Here is a 20,079-nt window from a genome sequence, read left to right on the forward strand (position 1 = left end):
AGAGTTTTTGCCTTTGCTGTCGCAGGCTCTCCTCGAGGCGACCGGCTGAGACTGAAGCTGCCTCAGAGCACCCAGCGCATCATCTAAGGAAGGGACTGGGTCCCCAAGGGCACAGAGCACATCCGCAGAGTTCGGTTACTGTAGTGAACCATCCACAACCTGGCAGCTAACACAATTCAGACTCCGAGAAACCACGTGCCGCGAGCTCCTCTTAGAGGACCGGGCTTACCCTGCCTTTCTGTGGTACGTGCACCAATCCGACACCTTTCTAAGCAGTCAGACATTTCCAAAGGGCTCTGACAGCCAGCTGCGGAGTCACCATTCCCTCCCACAACCCATCCGCCCTCCCCTGTCTTTCCCTCCCCCTTGCAAAACCCTCCCCCCCCCCAACCCTCTGTGATGCTGCTCACCCCTGCACCAGCAACCCTGAATCGAGCAGGCAGTCATTTCATCTTGGCGAACAACTGGAAACCCAACAGTTAGAAACGTCTGTCAGGCCATGACAAATTGCAAAATAACAAACAAGCAAACGGGAGGAAATGTGCATATAAAAAAATTTTTTCTCCTGGCATATTGTCAATAAGCTGCAATTTTTCCTTCCCCAGGGAAGGGGTTTAAGTTCTTGAATGATATGATGCTTGGAGATGTCATTTCTTTTTCATTAAAAAAAACCCCAACCAACCAAAAATTTCCAACCCCAAACGCACAAACTGGTGTTAACAAAACAAGGTAAAAGGACAAATCTCCCAACAATGACAACCGAAAAATAAAGGTACACGTCAGCATTTGTAATCAAAAACTACTACATACTGTACTTGGGAAGTCTTCTGGGAAAAGATCATTGGCATCTAGTGAGGACATCACTAAAAGTCTTGTGCATATGATATGTATGAGACAATGATGCCATCGGAGGGTGGATGGACGGACCCTTAGGAAACTGTCACTCACAAAACTGTTCCATGACAAGAGAAAATAAGAGATGTAAAAAGGATTGGTTTTCCCCATCCCCACCCCCCAAGCGTTACAGATTCCTTCTCATTTGTCGGAAACAGCCTCTTCTAGTCTCAGTTTATTTGTTTTTTAAAAAAAAAAGTCTTCAGCTTTTGAAGAAGTCCATCAATTTCTGAGATGCACTTGGTTCCACAGCCCCGAAGAGCGTCAGCTCGCTCTCCCCTCTGATTTGCTAACAGGGGCTTTCGGGAAGGACTGCTGGCTGCAGGACATTCCCAGAGCCACCGTCCCACGTGAGAAAGAGAAGTGCTTCTCGTGACCTTTCTTTGCATTCATCTTCTTGAAAAAGTCTCATTGCTCCAGAGGTGCCTGGACCCAGCTGCAGCAGCCTTGTGCAAGAGGAAATAGATGAAGCTGCTCTCTTCTCTGCCTTTGGAGACTCCCATTGGTCTTGGAGCCCTTTTCAAGAATGCAATTGCTTTATTATTATTTAAAAATATTTCATAGTTTTTGTTTTTTTTTTCTCAAAATAGTTGTCTTTTTTTGTTCCCTTTTTCCATTGCTTAAATTCTAGAAGCTCTTGGCGACTTCTCATTATTGATGACAGGGCGTTTCTTCCTGTTGCCATGATCCTCAGAGCAGCTGCCTGTCTCTGGTCCATGCAGAACACTCAAGAACTGGAGCTCGGACATACAGGGGCAAAGGGGAGCAGGGCCTCAAGGAAGAGGAGTAGGAGGACACGTAGCTATCAAACCTCCACAGACTGAATTTGGTTCATCTGTGCTCTCATCACCTGGATACTGTTCAGAATTTTCTTCTGGTGTCCTGCTAAAGTGACCCCAACTCGCAGAATGTCCCTTTGGGAGGAAAAGAAACACCGCATAAATATCAGAAGACATTTTCTCACAGCAGAACAAGCCCGTAGATGAGCGTGGTGTGTAGGGAGCTGAAGTCTCCACAGTTTTATTCCATAAATGCAACACATGCATGCAAACCTAGTGAAACCTTTACTCTTTCTCTTTGACTCTTCCTGGCTTACCCTGCCAATCTTTGCATTTGCTACCACCTGCAGCACCCCCAGAGTACTGGAAGCATCAATAGAGAGCGTGACGCCAAATACCACAGGCTCTGCTCACTGCTTGTAAGTGAATTCGCCTTAGGTTTTCTACCCCTTCACTTCTTCTTTGCACGTTTGGATTCTCTCTCTCGTTTTGTGACACAGTAACCCATTTTTTCCATCCCTGGAGACGTACGAACGGGATGTGCTACACCCTCATCAGTGTGAATCTCACTCCCTCTGTGCAGATGATGGCTGTTCTCGCTACTTTTGCTTTGATCTGATGAGGCCATGAAGTGATAAACTTTTTGCCAGTTATCCTCTCTGCTAAATCACGGCAATCTAATTTTTGCTTCTATTTTTTAAAGATATTAGGCGTCTGGGAAAAAGAAAGGTCATGCCAGCAGCATGAGTGTGACTCTGCGTTGGTCCTATCTGTGATCACTCCAGCTGAGTTTGCTGCTCATCCCCCCCTTGGTGGATAAATCTCAGTCGTGAATTCTTCTGATCAGGGAACGGATGGCATTCATGAGACACGACCCATACCTGACTCTAAGGATTTTCAGTTGCCTTTTCTCCTTCCTTGAGTGTTAGGAACAGACTTTTAAGAGGAAGTGTGGTAAAACCCTTCCCTGTTTTAGAGTGAAAGTCAATGGGCAAAGAAGGGTAAACAGGAGCTCCGAGGAAAGGTGGAAAAAAATCCTCTAGCGCAAGTGGCACACGAGCCACTTGTACGTTTGCTTTAGAGCTTGCTTTAGACCTTGTCTCTTTGGTCAAACAAAAGGAGCATGAAGAAGGAGAGCTGGGCATGGGGCTGGTGGTAACTGCTTGGAGACCACCACTGGAGCATGCTGCAGCCCATGCCCTCTGAGATCGGTGAGAGTGAACATCCAAGCCACGGCTTTGCTGCCGCCCAGACTCCTGCTCAGCAAAGCCACTGGAAACCTGCGAGCACACGACGCAGCTCTGGCACCCACGATGGTGTCCTTCACAGCGGCTGTTTTTCTTACTGCAAGGGCTTTCCATTCCCTCCTCTGCCCCAGCCAGACGTGCCGAGCTAGGGAATTTTCCTCCTTGGACAAGTTTGGCACTTTGACTTCTGCTTTTTTTCTGTTTGGGAATAAAGTCCACAGTCTTCACTCATGTCTGTAAACCAGAATAAGACTGTGGCCCTGCGCAGCCCTGTGCTTCCTAAGCTTTCTGCCCTGGGCATAGATCCTTTGGTGGCCCAGGTGTCCCAGCCTGCAGACAAACCAGTGAGAAAACCTTTCAAGTAGGTCAGTGTTGAAACCACGTGGATTTGGTGAACTGAAACTGTCTTCAGTAAATATTTACACTTTGCTGGCTATCCAAATTTGAAGAAAACAGTGTCTCATGGCAATTCAGCTGCACTTACATGATTATCTACTTCTGCAAAGACCAGCGAACGTTAGAAGGTGGTTTCAAGTAATGTTGCAGCATGGTTTTCCAAGGAAAAGGACTTGGAGTGTCCTTCTCTCTATTATTATGTACAGCCAAGCAGGTGAGAAATGTGGAAGGGAGGTTTGTCAAAACCGGTGGGGACATGAGCTGAGGATACCCTTGTGATTGTGATGAAGGCACTCAGAGAGGACTTGGAGGATATTGTGAGGGACATGGTACGGAACTGGGAGAAGTGGCACTTAAGGGACACTGAGCATATCCGTGAAAAACCAGACTTCATTAGCTGGACTGCCTGCAGGACTGGTTGCTGTTACATATATTGCAAATAGCACAACCTAGGCAGGGTTGGGTGTGATGTCCTGGTTTGGTCAAAGTTCTTCTTCCCTATCCTTCAGATTTTAGGAACCCTCTTTCTGTTGTATGAACCCAGGCTGGAGTGTGCCAAAATCATCCCCAGTGCCTTGGGGCTGTACCACAGATGGACCCAAACACTCAGAATTGCCACGTGAATTTCCTGGCAGCAAATAAGAACAAAAAGCCAGAAAAGGTCAGTTGGGCTGTTTGCGTGAACAGCTTCTGATTCATTGGTAGATTTAAAGTGTGGAATTAGGCACCAAATCCAAAAACCTTCCTGGTTACCAGGCCCAGAGAGATCGTAGCACTTACAGATGGCTTTAATGCTTGGCGCTTTCTTAGGCAGGGTTTCTAAAGCTAACTGCAACCAACCACAAATCTTTCACCAGAGGCATCAAAGCCCCAGCTCGCCCCAAGGGATTTAAAAAACCACCACGAATGGATTTCAGCTGCCTGCTTTCTCTGAAGAACTTGCTAAGATTTTGCCACTGAGGGATGTTTTTAGCGGATGCAGGACAATTCAGAACTAACTTGAAACCATCTGGACTTTCAGATGGCTGCCTTAGGCAGAAATTTGTTTGCAGCGTGCTTGTCTCCATCGCCAATAAGCCGTACATCCAAGAGGACTGCAGAGTCTAAAAGTGCTCTCGAGTGGCTGGAGAATTGCCTGATGCCGGCCTGAAATCTCCATTTGTTCCATGTTGGGGTTTTGGGGAGCCTTGTGGGGGTTTTTGTTTTCACAGTGGGGACACGCAGCATGATAACGTGGAAATGAATTCTGCAGATAGGGAGCGACAGACAGACACACAGCCTGGAGACAAGACAGAGCCTGCAGAACAGAGGAGTTCTGCAGAAACTGAATAGACTAAAAGTGGGCCCACAAAGCAACAAATTCTATAAAAGTAGAACTACATCATGTAAAAATAAAAACTAATTCAATAACGACCAATTGCTGTTAAACTACTGAGACTTTTCCTCGTGCATTGGGACTGGAAGCCTGGGCACTTACTCTACAGTCATCTGAGATACCACGTCAAAGGTGGTGAAGCCAGCACTGGCAAAGCTCTCCTTGTACTGGCTCATCTTGATGGCATCCAGCCATTCATCCACAGTGTTGAAGCTGGTATAATCCGGGATAGTGCGGTCAAGTAGGGGGAGGTTCATCCTGAAACACAGAAACGGGGAATGAGCAGAACGAACAGCAGCAAGCGTGTGTATTTCTGCACCCTCCATCAGCTGGAGGGACCTGGACCAGCATCATTCACAGTGCCTGTACTGCACCGTATGAAGAAGTACCACCCAGAAAGCACCCTATTCAGCTGAGGGAAGGATTGTGTAGAGCATCAGAGAAGTCTCACTGGACCAGTTTGTACAGAAGAGGCAGGAGCCATCAAAGACAATGGGACTCAGCTCTAAAATCCTGGCTGCACCCCCACCCAGGCCAGGGAAACATCATACCGCCTGACGAGGCTTTACTTGCCTCCACTGCGTGCGACTGGCCTACCAAAGCAACCATACCCACCCAGCCATCACGTGTACGTGAAACCAAGGTGCTCCTCTAACTGCAGAGCCCACTGTCCAACTCAACGAGCTCTCTGTGTTCACCAGACCTAACCTGTCCAAGGAGAAGGACTAGAGTGACCTTGACATCTTTTAATGTCCTTCCTGTACAGGATCAAACAACACAGGCCAAGCTGCCTCTAAAATAGCTAGCCTAGAGAGATGCGAGGATGGTGCCCACCAGGACACAAAGGACAACAGATCTGCAAATCGGAGCCAAAGGCCAAGAGGAAGACGGAGAGACATACCCAGAGGAAAGAGGTGCCATGGCTTTCAGGCTGTTAGGATTTCGGATCATTTTATCTAAGGTGTTGACAATTTGCCCAAATTTGGGTCTGTGGTTTCGATCCTTCTGCCAACAGTCAAGCATTAGCTGGTGCAGGGCATTTGGACAATCCATAGGCGGTGGCAGCCGATAGTCCTGCTCGATAGCATTTATCACCTGCGAGAGGAGAAAGAGAGATCAATACAGTGGCAATAAAATATATTTAATTCATAATGTTCCTTTTCTTGGATCCTGGAGGTGACTGGCATAGCCAACCACACTGCAGCGGGGCTGCTCTGCCTGCACTTACTGCTGCCCATCATCTCAGCCACTGATTCTTGGAGCAACCCACTACCCTCTCGCTCCCAGCCCTCTGCAGGCCATGTCGTCTCCCGTGAGGTGATGCCGGCCTTCCTCGCTACCTGTGATGAGCCATGCCCATCAGTCTCCTAATCTGGGGAAAGAGAGCATCCCCGCTGCCTCGACAAGGATGTGTGAGCCCGCAGCTCCAGGGATGAGAAAGGGGAGCCAGAGAGAAAGGTTCACGTTTTCGAACAGGTACGCAGCACAACGTAACAGCTCACTGGGAGGAGAACATCCCCATCCAGTGAAGGGTCTGCTCAGGAGTTACAGACAGGATGACCTGTTTTCAAATCGTCCGAGGTTTGCTTGCTGTGGGACTAAACTTTGACCCAATGATCCCTTTCTGAGAATGACGTACATCTTGGCTGGGGAGGAGATAAAGACATGCCTTTCTTCTTCAACCAAAGCACCAACAGAAAATATACCAAGAGGTTCAAGTGATTCTGCCCCTCCGCTCTGCTCCGGTGAGACCCCCCCTGCAGAGCTGCGTCCAGCTCGGGGGTCCTCAGCACAGGACAGACATGGACCTGTGGGAGCGGGTCCAGAGGAGGCCACAGAAGTGATCAGGGGGTGGAACAGCTCTGCTGTGAGGACAGGCTGAGAGAGTTGGGGTTGTTCAGCCTGGAGAAGAGAAGGCTCCGGGGAGACCTTATTGTGGCCTTTCAGTACTTGAAGGGGCTTATGAGAAAGATGGGGACAGACTTTTTAGCAGGGCCTGTTGTGACAGGACAAGGGGGAATGGTTTTAAACTAAAAGAGGGGAGATTCAGACTAGATGTAAGGAAGAAATGTTTTACACTGAGGGTGGTGAAACCCTGGCACAGGTTGCCCAGAGAGGTTGTGGATGCCCCATCCCTGGGAACATTCCAGGTCAGGTTGGACGGGCTCTGAGCAACCTGATCTGGTTGAAGATGTCCCTGCCCACGGCAGGGGGGTTGGACTAGATGGCCTTTAAAGGTCCCTTCCAGCCCAAACTATTCTATGATTACTGTGTGGAACTCCGTGATTACTCTATGATGGAGTCCTCCCTCCCCTCTGCCCCCCTGGCTGGACATGTCGGTGCCCCGCTGTCACGGGCCTGCGAAGGTCCGACCTGAGGCATCGCTGGGTGCTTTGTGCAGCTCCTGGCTCCCCTTCGGGGATTCTCCCAAGAGGCGCAAGCTGCCCCCTCTCCCAGCGCTCTGGACGGCAGATCTCTTCGAGACAGAGGGGAGGGGAAGCACGGGGGGAGCAGGGCTGGGGAGGGTCATCACGCAAGCATCAAGCGCTCATCTCCGGCATGGACCGAACGGTTTCCTGACGAGCCGCCCGCCTCGCTGCCGGCAGACGCATCCGATGAGGGGGCACAGGCTGCGCTCTCCGTCCCCTCTCCCACCGCGGCCTCCCCAGGCGCTCACACCCCGGGGTCAGGAGGCTAATCCGCAGCGAATATCCGCCACGCGCTCATTCGCAGGGAGGACCAGCTGCAATTAAGTGGTGACAGCTTCTGGGGCGCGATGTCCTGCGGCGGAAGAAGGGGAAGAAGAGGCTGGGGACAGGCGCCACGCAGCAGGCTGTGCCCAGGAGACGGGCAACGGGCTCTGCCATCCCCACCGGCTGAATCGGTGCTGCCGCAGCACAGGGGCTGCAGCAGGAGAAATCTTTGAGGGAAGAGGTCCAGGGGAGGAGGACAAGGGAGGGGGGTGGCAGAGGGCTACGCGTACAGAAGGATGCAACGACAGCCTGGGTGCAGGAAAGGCTCGAAACTGCAGGCGATAATGAAGCCTTAACGGGAAGGGAATTGTCCTTTCTGAGAAGGGTGTACCCCTAACTACCTTCCCTTTGGCTCAAACAATTGATGCAAAGATTTTTCTGGAATGCCAGGGGCTGGGGCAAGGCCATGAACAGCCAGGGGTGCTAAGATATCACGTATCTGCTCCAGGTATTGGGGACTCGAATAAATTCCCTACCAGGCACTAGGGAGGAAGTTGTCCCACTCTGGAGAAACCTGACGTGGCATGGATGGAGCTCGATTGACTTGAAAAAGGTCTGATTTGCCATCGGGGCAGGAGGAGTTGCAGGAGTCAGGGAGAGCTTGGCTCTCACTCTCTCCAAGGCAGGGTTTTTTCAGGAGCCCACAGGATGATGGAGATGGAGGTGGCAGCCTGAAGGCTTCCAATGGACTGTCCAGAGGCAGCTCTGAAACAAGCTGGAAGCCAGGCAGATGCTGTAACATGCAGGTTTGCAAGACCCAGGCTTGCAGCAGAGGGGGAGGACAAGCATCCTGCGCACCCAGGACCTTGGTGTTAGATCCTGAGGGTTCACGAGGCGAAGACCGCATGAAGAAGGGCGGTCCCCTTCAGAGGGACAAGAGAGCTGGGAGCCCCACACCAAAGGGGTCTTCTGGACACCCACGTGCAGGTGTAGCACTCTGCATGGCACTCATTGCCACTGGACGGATGGGCTTTGACCACCCAGGTATCAGGTCAAGAGAAACAGGGAGAATGGCATTGCTATGGTGAAGGTGTGGACCGCAGCCACAGGTCATCCTTGCGTGGAGGCAAGGACTCACGGAAACTGCCTGGGTCCCAGGGAGCAAGGAGCGCACGTAACAGTTCCCCCTGAATTATAGAAGAGTCATAAAGTATTTAAAATTAAACATGTTCTGAAATACCTTGTGGTTTTGGCTTCTAGCTGTGTACGAGTTGCTTGACTTCTTACACATCACAGTCCAAGCTTGCCATGGAGGATTTAATGACCATCTAGTGGAAGATGTCCTTGACTATGGCAGGGGGGATGGACTAGATGATCTTTAAAGGTCCCTTCCAACACAAACCATTCTATGACTCTATAACAGACTTTCACCAAACGCCTGCGGTCTCCTGCAGATGAAGACCTGCCTGCTGCTCCAGGAGCTCTCAGGTCAGTGGCAGCATTTCGTTTTCGACCCATCTGCTCCCTTTCCTCCTGGGCATCTGTCTACCACCGCTGAGGGTGCTCACATTAACCCTGTCCTACTGCAGTGGGTGTTGTACAGTCCCTAACCTCTGCCACAGCAGCACAATGGGACCAGAACAAAAGCCAAAGTTATCCCCATTACTTCTTCCAAGGGTGTTGACCTTGGACACATCTCCCACGACAGAGAAGGCTCCAGACATGCCACAGGCTGGGTCTAGCCGTAGCCATGCTTTGGCCTTGCAATGCTCCCAATTTCAGTGTTTCTGCTCCTTGTTTCTTAACAACTCACATCTTGATTGGTCATATCCCAGTAAGGCCGCTCGCCATACGACATCACCTCCCACATGACTATTCCGTAGCTCCACACATCACTGGCCGATGTGAATTTTCGGTACTGAATTGCCTCAGGTGCTGTCCACCGTATTGGGATCTTCCCACCCTGCAGGATAAAACCAGAGAGGACGGTAACAGAAAGAGCAAGAGTAACTGAAGAAGATGAGTGTCTCAAATATTTGCCTCCAATATGCTGGTAAAATCCTAGAAGGAAGGGACCGCAGGACTATCCCTAACACTAGATCGGGGTGGCTGTGGCTTGTCTAGCCAAGTCCGGGAAACCTTCCAGGATGACGATTCCCCCCATTTGTCTGGTGACCTGTCCCAGGGCTGCACCACCCTCTTGGGGTAGAAGCTTCTCCTGTTATTCACCTTGAGCCTCCCAAGCCACGGTTTTGTGTATTGCCCCTTAGTATATCATCTGGTACCACCGCCTAGAGTTTGGCTCTGTCTTCTTCAGGTCACTTACAGGCATCCCCTCAGCCTCCTCTTCATCATATTAAATAAGCCCAGCTCCTTCCACCTGCCTACTGCTATAGCAATCTTCGGCATGACAAAACGCCCATTGTGCTAGCAGAGTCTTTTGTAGAAAAATGAATGGCTATGAACGTAGAAAAATCCAAACTGATCCCCTTTGGATCTCCCTCCATCCTTTTGCTGCCACCTAGCTATTTCTAGAGCAGAATCAAAGGAATTAGAACCCCATCCTCTTCAGCTTTCTACATCTGTAGACTCTTTGAAGTCAGTGATACATCATCCTCTTGAGCTGAAGTCCTCGCGTGTCAGTCTTTTTGTTAATATATACATGATCCAGCAGTTTTTGATCCTGCCCATTTCTGGAGACAGAGGCGGAGTGAACATCTTCTTTAGAATGGCATGCTTGGTTACTGGTAGGAAATGGGATGGACTGGATACACGTTGGGGTCTTCCATGATCCTAGTGGGCAACAGCAGCTCTGGAGAAATCAGAAGGACTCTCCACTCCCACAGAGGGGTTCGGCACAGAAGCGCACAAGAGAGGCGTACGCAGCACGGGGCCACGGGGATTGCAATGCTCTGCTTAAGCCCTTGCAGCCTCCTGATTTTCCACCAGGGTCTTTGGACTTGAGCCATTCACAACTCAAGGGACCTTCTGAAGGGAAAATCTTCCCCTGTACTGGAAAATAAGCAAAATTGTCTGCCTTTTGTGGCTGTGAGGAGATTAAGGAACATTATATTTTGTCACTGAATAACTACCACATCTTATGAAGGGTCTCCTAGGACTTAATGGGACTCGGACCCTATACATGCTAGAATAATGAAAAAACCATAATGTTCCTTAATTTTCTCACAGCCACAAACCTCAGACAAAATATTTCGTTTTCCACAAGAGGGAGAGACCAAGCATTCCATACCAAACATGATGTCTTCTCCATCAAGCATACTCTTAACAGAGCTCTTCACAAGCAGTGGATTTAAAAATTGGCTAAAAAAGAACTCCTAAAGTAGAAATTAGAGACTACGTATATTTGGAGTATCCTTGTGGGAACTCACTTCAGTGAGACCTCCCACCTCTCTGGTGATCTCACCCAGAGCTTCACCACCCTCTTGGAGAAGATTTTCCTAAGGTCCAGCATGAACCTCCCAAGCCACAGCTTGTGGCTGTTGCCCATCCGTGGACACGAGGTCTCTGGGATAATTATAATAAAAACCACTCGTGCATCTTGGGACGTCTGAGGATGGTGCATTTTGGAGAGGAAGATACTATTACTTCTGGTACTCTGTTATAGTGGGTGCACATATTCTATCATTATCTATATGTCCTGCTACAGTGCCCACAGTTCAAGAAGAATAAATTAGAGATGACAGAGAGAAAAGCTACAGGCACAATAACAGGAATAGAAAACAGCAGTAAACACCAGAAGCTCCCATGTATTTAGCTTAACAAAGGGAAAGGTAATTGGATGTAAGGATCATGTTGTGAAAAATAAATGTCACTAGTGTTTCTAAAAGCCATAGGATGACTGTATAAGATCGAATGGTTGATGTTTGAAGCTACACAAGTTCAGATGAGAATAAAAGCGCACATTTTTAGGTGTTTGTTAGGTATTCAACTACTGTTACAATTCACTAAGAGCTATGCCAGACATCTCATCACCGGCAGCTTCAAAAGATCTGGGAGAGATGGCTTCCTACAGATCATGTCCCAGCTCTATCAACGCTTATTTCCAGGAAGTCCCATCATAGGCATCGTACGTAGGCATTGATCCCGTGGCATCACTGCAGAGCGATGCTGCATGCCTTTGCAAACAACGCTATTTATGAGAACTCCTGGCTGCAGTCTTACTGAACAAGAACAAAGCCTCCAAATTATCCTTTGGTCCCTGTCCACATTCTGTAGCCTGAGACAGGCCACGAGTCCTCGGTGGCACTTGTGTCACTTGTGGGAAGCTGTTATGTGATCATGAAGCCATTTCTGGGAATGTTTCTCTGTCTAATTCAGAAAGACTCTCTGGAAGAGCAGTATCTAGTACTGCAGGGCTTCACCCAGCACGCATCCGCGCTTCAGTCTGTCATTCCCGGGGCTGAGCCCGTGACATGACACGAAAAAGGATCACAGCCTCCCAGACAGCACGGCAGCACGACTGGACAGTGATGGTAAAAAAAAAAAACCAGACTTGCTGCTCTGGCAACAAATCCGTCAGGGCAGCATCGCGGAGGACCCCCAGCTGATCCATGCTGGAGGGATATAATGCATCATCCCAACTCAGGGCTTTATCAGGGACACGTATATGTTTGCAGACATGTTTGGAAGAGGCTCAGTTGTCCACAGGGACGACTATAGGGCCCATCAACAGCCACTGGGCAACTGGACAGGACCTTGCAAGGGAAAAATCTTCCTTGGGTCATTTCATTGGTCTTTCCCATCCGGCACCTTATTTCCATGAAAATGCGCTCCCCGCATCAAGGGTGGGATCTCCCCTTTCCCTCTCTCTCCCTGACTCTTTCCTTCACCACCCATCCCTCCCCTTCCGCAGGAACAGCTTTACCAGTGCACTGGTGTAGGTGGGATCAGAGGTGTCGTCCTCCAGAAAACGGGAGAGGCCGAAGTCGGACACTTTGCAGACCAGGTTGCTGTTCACCAAGATGTTGCGGGCAGCCAGGTCTCGGTGCACGTAGTTCATATCGGCCAGGTACTTCATGCCTGCCGCGATGCCCCGCAACATGCCCACCAGCTGGATCACTGTGAACTGCCCGTCGTTTTGCTTAGGGGAAGAGAGGGAAAGAGTCCAGGTGAGAGGAGCCATGGGCCAGCAAACAGCCGGTAGCCTCTGCACTGCATGCCAAGACACAGCTATGCCACGAGTACGTAAGCTCCCTCTCAAAACCAGGTGGAGAGCTCACAGGGGCTGGAAGTCACCCTCACACACCCTGTGGGCATCACTACCAACGGCTGCTGTCATCCAAAGGTGGCAGATCTGCCACACCTTGCACGGGAGGGTTCAGAAGGGGCGATCTATTCCCACCAAGCAGGTTATCTCCCTTCAACACAGTGAATTACCCATCGCAGACTCAGACCTATAAATATTTAGACAGAGCAGCTGGAGGTAAGTCCTGCTGCGGTAAAGCTATGTCAGACGGTCCCTCCACGTCCACAGCGGCAGAGTCTGTAAACGCATCTGTGGGCACGGGTACAGGCAGGCACAGCCTTTCACTAGCATGAGTGGACAGACACACCTAACAGATGACAGCCTTGGTGCCACCTCCACCTCTGTTCCTGAGACACAGACCTCTGGACTATGGAGCAGCTCCCCAGTGGCAGGGGATGCTGGGCAGCGATGGGCACTGGTATACTGGCCCAGCCAAGGGAACCTTCCCCTCCAGTTCTCCTCTGGCCCAACACAACATCTGGGGCTGCACGCTCCTGGGATCTCATACCCGCAAGAAGGAGTCCAGTGAGCCATTCTCCATGAACTCAGTAATGATCATGACTGGTGAACTCTTGGTCACCACCCCCTCCAGGTGGATGACGTTGGGGTGATCGAACTGCCCCATGATGCTGGCTTCGCTCAAGAAGTCCCGTCTCTGCTTCTCCGTGTATCCAGACTTGAGGGTCTTGATGGCCACAAAGATCTCTCTTTTGCCAGGAAGCTTGAGATGCCCACTGCACACCTCACCAAACTCCCCTGTGAACAGAGGGAAGCAGGTAGGGCTTGTCAGCCTCCCAGACCTCCGCCTTTCCTCCCGAGGGACCCTGCTCCCACGGGCTCCAGCCGTGCCCACCCTGCACGCCCCTGAGCCGACCACCCCCCACCTGCTCTGTGCTTCCTCCCTCACTCCACACCAAAGACCTCCCTTCAGGTGGACTCATCATTGGTGAGGAGCACTGGACACTATATGGGCATGGGAATTCCTTGTCTCCAGCACTGGATGTACTTGCTCCTCCAGCACTGGACCACCTTGCTCCTGCCAGTCCAGTAAGACCTTACTGACTCCCAGTACCTGTAAGGCTAAATCCTCACCAAAGCCTGAAACCACAAAGGAGACTGTGCTGCTGAGGGCCGGCCAGACATTCACAGTTCACCTACCTGCCCCGATCACCTGCTCGATTTTGACACAAGAGATATCAATTTCTTTCGCAAATTCCCTGACAGCCTCATTGGGATCTTCGTAGGTGAACGGATCGATATAAATCTTCATCCCTGGAGTCACTGCATAAAGGTGAGGGAGAGAGTCAGACAGACAGATGCAAATGGAACGACCGATGGCTGGCATCGAGGAAAAGAGAAACCTATTTGTGTGAGGGTCTTTTTGACCTCAGCAAGTCACATCATCAAGGGCATGAAGCAGACACAGCAAAGCAGTCTGAGAAAAAACATGCAGAGCCACGTTTGCACAGGACTATTAAAGCTGGATTATAAGAAATATTGGCCCATAAGTCATCGTTGGGGCAGTGGAGGGCTACATCGTTAGCTAGGACTGCAAACTGTGACCACAGAGAACCACACATCCTCTGCGGCAGGACTCGGCTTTAGCAGATCCAGAGGAAAAGCAAGAAAAGCGTTTGCGCTCGGGAGATGGTGCACGGGCACACCGATGTCCTACCACGCTCATCGTGCTGCAACACTGCAAGAGGACCATTTGTAGATACTACAGCTCTGCCCCACAGGCCTCCTCTGCATGCTGCTTCCACCTCAGCACACATCCCATAGAGGCACGGGAACGTGGAGAGGGAGACCTGGGCTCAGCACCCAAGAGAGCGGATGGTGAAGGTCTGCCTTGGGATGTAAACTGAGGCACACGCTGCTCTTGGTCCTCTACGTGGAGATCCATAGGGGAGGCAGTTCTAGGTGCTTGGTACTACTGACACAGCCACCAAGCCAGACTGACTCCTCCATGGGGGTGTTTGTGACCCTTCCAGGGGCAGCGCAAGCAGGACGGACAGTCCAGTCAGCCCCGAGGCTGGGTCCCCTCTTGGTAGTCTCAACATGGCCAAGAAAAGCTGTAGGGGACACTGGGGAAATTGCAAAAGCCGAGCTCTTCCCGCTAGGCGGACCAGAAGAGACAGCGACACGCTTGTGTGAAAGGCAACGGCCACGGGACCTGGTGAGGTTGGACCGCTGGTGCCCCATCGCACGCTCCCCACACCGTGGGACAGCTCTACCCTGCAGTCCTGCAGTTCTCCCCTTCCTATACTCATTTCGCTGGCCTCTGGCTTGCTCCAAAATTGGGGGTATTTGGAGAGCAGAGCTCACAGCTCGCTACGTAAGGAGCCCAACACGCCTCCCAGCTCCCCAGGGAGGATGCTGGTAGGATTCAGGGGAGCCGCTGCAATGCTCGCAGGCTCCCCGCGCCTCGGCAATTTGCTAACCGTAAGCTGTAGCCTCTCCACAGCAACCGCCGCCGGGGAGTCGCGCAGGGGCTGTGCCTGGGACCGGCGTCTTGAGTGACAAAGCGGCTAAAAGGCACCCCGGGCCCGTTCCCAGTTCATCTGCACCCGGCGGCATCCAGCCTGTCCCAACAACCGCGAAGGCACAGCTATTAATGCCATCCCAGCCTGAAGCCGTCACGTTACATACCAGACCCCGGGAGAAAGTGTGAATGTACGTTTACACATGCAGCAGGGCCTGACAAACCACCGAGAGTTGCATTTACATAATTTTTCTTGAAGAGTGTCATTTTTCCTGGGAATTTATAGCAACGCAGCCATTGCTGCTCCGGCCCAGAGCTGCAGTTCAGTGCCCTGCCTCTCGGGAAACGTTTCCCAGGTAAATGCAGAAGCAATAGCGAGTCCTGTGCTGAAACCCTAACTGATGTTTTCCGTTTTCTGAACGAGGCCCAGCTCTGTACAGGAACAAGGCATAAAAAGGACAGAAATCCTGAAGCTGCAAGTGTAACATGAGGTAAATAACGACCGAGATTCGAACAAAGCAGGATTATAGCGACAGGTCTCTAGCGAGGGAGGGGAAAGGCGTTGCAGAGGGCACGCAGCCAGGGGTTAATGAGGGGAAGGAGGATGCTCTGGGGTGAGGCAGGGTGCGCAGCGAGGGCTTGAGCAGGAATGCTGGACGGGAGGGAGTGCCGTGCAGTACGCAAGAGGGAGGCTGCAAGAGAGGGCATGTTATGTATTGTATTATATACCTATATCTATAGATCTATCTGAGATCTGCTAGGATTCTGGGAGCACTGGGACGGGCTCTAGCAAAGGCAGCACGGGGTGTGTGGGTTCCTGCAGAAGGACAGCACGCTGTGGGACGTGGGCAGGTTGGGAAAGGGGTCTCACTGCTGCCTGGGCAAAGCTCAGGAATCGGAGCGGCAAGACGAGGTGCGGTGGCAGGGGCTGCAGCGCAGAAAAGGGTGAGGCTTCAGGGGCACGTGGAGGGTGCTTGGTACTTGGGGAGCAAAGCTCACAGCTCCCTAAATAAGGAGCCCAACACAGAACCAGAGGCACGACTCCCAGCTCCACACGTAGGATGCTGCAGGGGTTTGGGTGCGTTGGATGTCGCAGGGGTTTGTAGAGCATGCACAGGTGTTCACTGCACGGTTGGCACCCGAGAGCACGCAGGTCTGGAGAGCGCGGACTCTACGGGGCAGGGCAGGGATCTAGGTCATGGGAGGCTGGTGGGGGACCTAGACAGCACGGAGGTCCTCCTGTCTACACATGCACGTGCCTGCCCTGCTAGGTGACCTGAGCCCTCCCCGCACGCCGCAAGGAATGAGTGAACAGGAACACAAACCGAAGAGAGAGCGGACCCCCAGGCCTGGCGGGGGGCCGCGGTACGTACTGTGGCCACTGGTATAGTGCTGCAGCTTGTCGGTGTACTCGGAGTCAGCACGCTCAAAGCCCCGTCTTCTGGAAAGAAAGGAAGTCCTGAGCACCAGCACGGGTCCATCGGGGCCAAGAGACGCACTGCAGGGGCATCTCCTTCTCCATGCCACCCTTCGGCTCCAGCCGCCACCCCCTTGCACAGCCCCAGCCCCGGGTCGTGCGCTCGGACTGACCTACCTGTTGCACACAATAATGATGACGACTACAGCGATGAGGAACACCAGCCCTGCCGCGGAGGAGCCGATGATGAGCGGCAGCTTCTCCTGGACACTGGTCTGGTACTCGGCTGGCACGCAAGGAAGAGGGAACGGGTTACTGCGGCACGGGATGGGTCTACACTAACAAGTTCATCGAGCTCAGAGCACGGCCCTGAGCACTGCCCACATTTGCACGGCTATTGCTAACGGTGCCATTCCTGGCACGGTTTTGGTCCGGGACAGCTAGTGCTGTGCCAGGCATGGCTCAGGTTGGCTATGACAAGGGATGTGCCCCGGTAGGAGGGTTGGATGGACCTATCCACCTATCCCTTTTGGGTGGGAAAGTTTAGTCTCACGGATGCATGCATGCTGTGCCTTGCTCCTTGGCCTCAGGGACAGAAAACTGGCTTGGCCTGTTTTATTTAGCAGCACAAATTTAGAAAATAGAGGCCCAGGTCTGCATTTGTCATCAACAGCTGTGCACGTGAAAATCATGAATTTCGTTTCCTCTAAATCCAACTGAGCGAACACGTCCCCATGCCAGACAAGCTTGGCAGAAATTGGCCTAGATTATTTGCTTCCCTGCGTGGACCACCAAGTGCCCACGCCTCTCTGCAGGTCTTGCCGGGTTGAATAAATGCATGTGACTTGCCAACGCACCCTTGAAGGGACTAACAGCAAGGGGACCAGCGCTGCTGCCAGTGCATCTCCATCTTGTTAAGCCTCTCTAGACCCTGTGTCACCTTCACACAGAGGCAGCTGAAGACTCACCTTCAGTCATGGTCTGGAAATACATCTTGCCACTATACCGGCCATACCCGGCCACAGTACGCGCCCGCACCTGGAAGACGTAGATGGTACCAGCTTTGAGGTTTTGCACTGCCACGGTGTTGGTGGGGCTCTTCACTGTTGTCGAATTTAACTCGCTCAGATCCTGCCAAGAAAATACAAATCTGTCATCAGAAAAATGGGTCTAGAATCAGGCGCTGCATTTCTAGAAGGAGGAAGCGCAGGAGACCAGGGTGGCGTGGGTGGAGAGACCACCATGGGGAGACCATGGGCCTGAACAAACAGGTCATTCCTCCAAGCCTGCCTCCCGGCAGGGAGACACAGAAGCAGGAATGGGAGTACAGATATCCCTGGGCTACCCACCACCTCTCGGGAAAGGCTCTGATGAAGGTGTTAGCTAGAAACCTCAGGTCGCTTCTCCAAGCCTTGAGCTCAACGGGGATGGGAACGGCTTCCCTCTTCCGTGCCCACTTTCTCCCAGCACTGTCCTTCTTCCTCACCCCCTCCTCCTCTGCCTGATCCAGCCTCAGCACCCGCTCCATTTGCTCTTCCCCATCTCCCTTTGCCTGTGCTGGAGGTAAAGCCCACCTGAACACAGGGTTTTGGACCTCAGAAGAAGTACTGCTACCATTGCCCTGCCCAGGGCCTGCTCCACCAGGGACCATGGCTAGGTTTTCAAAGCTGGGGAACCAAAGAGCATATTTAAAAGTGACAATGAGACTACTTCCAAATTTCTGTCCCACCCCTAGTGTGCAGTTTTTCTAGCCGAGGACTTGAGCAGTCAGATCATAACGCTATAGATGGCACTGCACTTGTGTAGGTGATGGATCCACCACTGCCCTTAGTAATTATGGCCTTCGCTGAGCATCCAGCAGCGCTAGTGGGTGGGCCAGGATCTTCTTGTGCTACCACTGTACCAGAGAACAGACAGTCCCTGTCCCCCCCAGGGACATGGAGAAACAGGTCAACAGAGGAGGATGAAAGACGGTACTGAATGTGGTGCCTCCTACGATCGGGGCAAGGTGGCCAGGGGCCTGGCAGCCATGAAGTCCTGAAAGCCAGTGCAAAGCAGCAATATATGCAAACAGCACGATGTTTCTGGAAAACAGAAGAATCTTAGGAAAGCCAAGCTGTGAGTATGAGCCCCCATAAAAGGAGACACAGGCACCCATTTCTGAATCAACCTTCTGCAGCTACGTTGAAAGTGCTCATCTTTCTGGTAACACCTCCGATCTGGCAGGTCAGGCTGCCTTGGCAGGATCACCGGTTGGAACAGCTCAGCAGCTGACAGCTCGAAATCTGAGCTGGCAAGTTTGCAAGCGAGTCCCTGAGATCTGTTAACTTCAAGTCACTGCAAAGGGCTCGGCCAACCCAAGAACTCCCACCCCCCACAGACTCACCAGAGAGGTGAGAGGACCTCAAGAGAAGTAGGCAGGGACTGGCAGAACGAAGAAGTCGGACACATAGTTTGTGCAATCCCATCAAGCGGGACTGAGGGTGTGATCAAGGGACTGGGCTTTTGTCTCAGCTGTGCAACTCCACAGCATGGAGGGATTGCTTCTTGTACCCTGCTACCATGAGATCAGAGTGAAACTCCCAGCGAGGGGCAAAGCGTCCACTCCTCCTCACCAACGTCTTCTGCAGTGGACTCCTGAAGGACAGAGGGTATCGAAGAGGCAATCAGGCAGAAGGTCCCATCTTGTGATGAACCGAGGGTTCCTCACACAAAGGTGCAAGTCGCGCAGGCTGCTGCTCTCTGGTGCTGCTTTGGCTGCCTGCAGGCAACAGTGAAGCAGAAGTCAATGGAAAGTCTTGCACCCAACTTTGCACCCCCTTTGCCTAGAGAGGGCTGTCCTGCAGCCTCCTTAGCTGCTGGACCACAGGATGAGTCAGAGGTTGTCTTGCCCACCAATAAATGATGGAGTTTGCCTTTGGGGGCTGCTGGTCTCCTTTCTTTTCCACTCTCCACATTGCTAGCCACCTGGTGACTTTGCTTTCATGTTCATTCACTTCTGAGAACAGCCCTGGTGCCTTCACTCCGAGGATCTTCTGCACAGCCAGAAGCTGTGGTACCAGCAAGATTAGAGGCCCACAAAGAACAGTCATTCGCTATGGGGCTCCATACAGCAGACCATGTTGAACCAATGTTCTCCTCACGTTCCTGGGAGAGCCTGGTGCTTTCTCAGTTAGCCGTTGTGCTGGAGCAGAGTTGCAAGGACGCTGGCATTTGCAAGATGGATTATACCCGTGACCCGGGTTTGTGCAGACTATTTGCCTCCCAGGTGCAAGCAGCTGAAAGGCAACACTCACGGAGTTAATTTCTTCTTGTATTAAGGTTTTGATTGAGCAGCACTCTGGTGTGGGCGGCTGGTGAGAGTGGTCTGGCAGGAATGCCTTTCTTCAAGTGTGCAGTCAAACTCGGAGGCTTGGAAATGCCGAGGGCGCATCATTCCGTAGGGTAATGCAGAGCAGCTCTGCAAATGCCTGGGAGACCTCCACTCTTAACAGTGTTCAGGAACGGTTTTCTCTTCTAAAAACGACATC

At 51.8% G+C, this 20,079-nt stretch overlaps 1 protein-coding gene across 4 annotated transcripts in view; it reads right to left on the minus strand.

Annotated features, from left to right (window-relative positions):
• Positions 1 to 536: 536 nt before the first annotated feature.
• The window catches only part of EPHB2 (EPH receptor B2), a 130,598-nt gene continuing 111,055 nt past the window's right edge, over positions 537 to 20,079 (minus strand). The window contains exons 7-16 of one of the 4 annotated variants that reach the window (XM_075171962.1): positions 17,518 to 17,680; positions 16,727 to 16,835; positions 16,506 to 16,573; positions 13,809 to 13,931; positions 13,159 to 13,406; positions 12,270 to 12,485; positions 9,198 to 9,347; positions 5,593 to 5,786; positions 4,794 to 4,949; positions 537 to 1,808 (exon numbers count right to left, since the gene is read on the minus strand). In XM_075171962.1, coding sequence (XP_075028063.1) covers positions 1,700 to 1,808; positions 4,794 to 4,949; positions 5,593 to 5,786; positions 9,198 to 9,347; positions 12,270 to 12,485; positions 13,159 to 13,406; positions 13,809 to 13,931; positions 16,506 to 16,573; positions 16,727 to 16,835; positions 17,518 to 17,680 — 1,536 coding nt within the window. In that variant the 3' untranslated portion in view covers positions 537 to 1,699. Of the gene's footprint in view, positions 1,809 to 4,793; positions 4,950 to 5,592; positions 5,787 to 9,197; positions 9,348 to 12,269; positions 12,486 to 13,158; positions 13,407 to 13,808; positions 13,932 to 16,457; positions 16,574 to 16,726; positions 16,836 to 17,497; positions 17,681 to 20,079 lie in introns of all 4 variants that reach the window. The other 3 variants (XM_075171963.1, XM_075171961.1, XM_075171964.1) reach the window with 3 other exon arrangements.

This window comes from Calonectris borealis, chromosome 23 (assembly GCF_964195595.1).
Source record: "Calonectris borealis chromosome 23, bCalBor7.hap1.2, whole genome shotgun sequence".
Classification (NCBI taxonomy): Eukaryota; Metazoa; Chordata; class Aves; order Procellariiformes; family Procellariidae; genus Calonectris; species Calonectris borealis.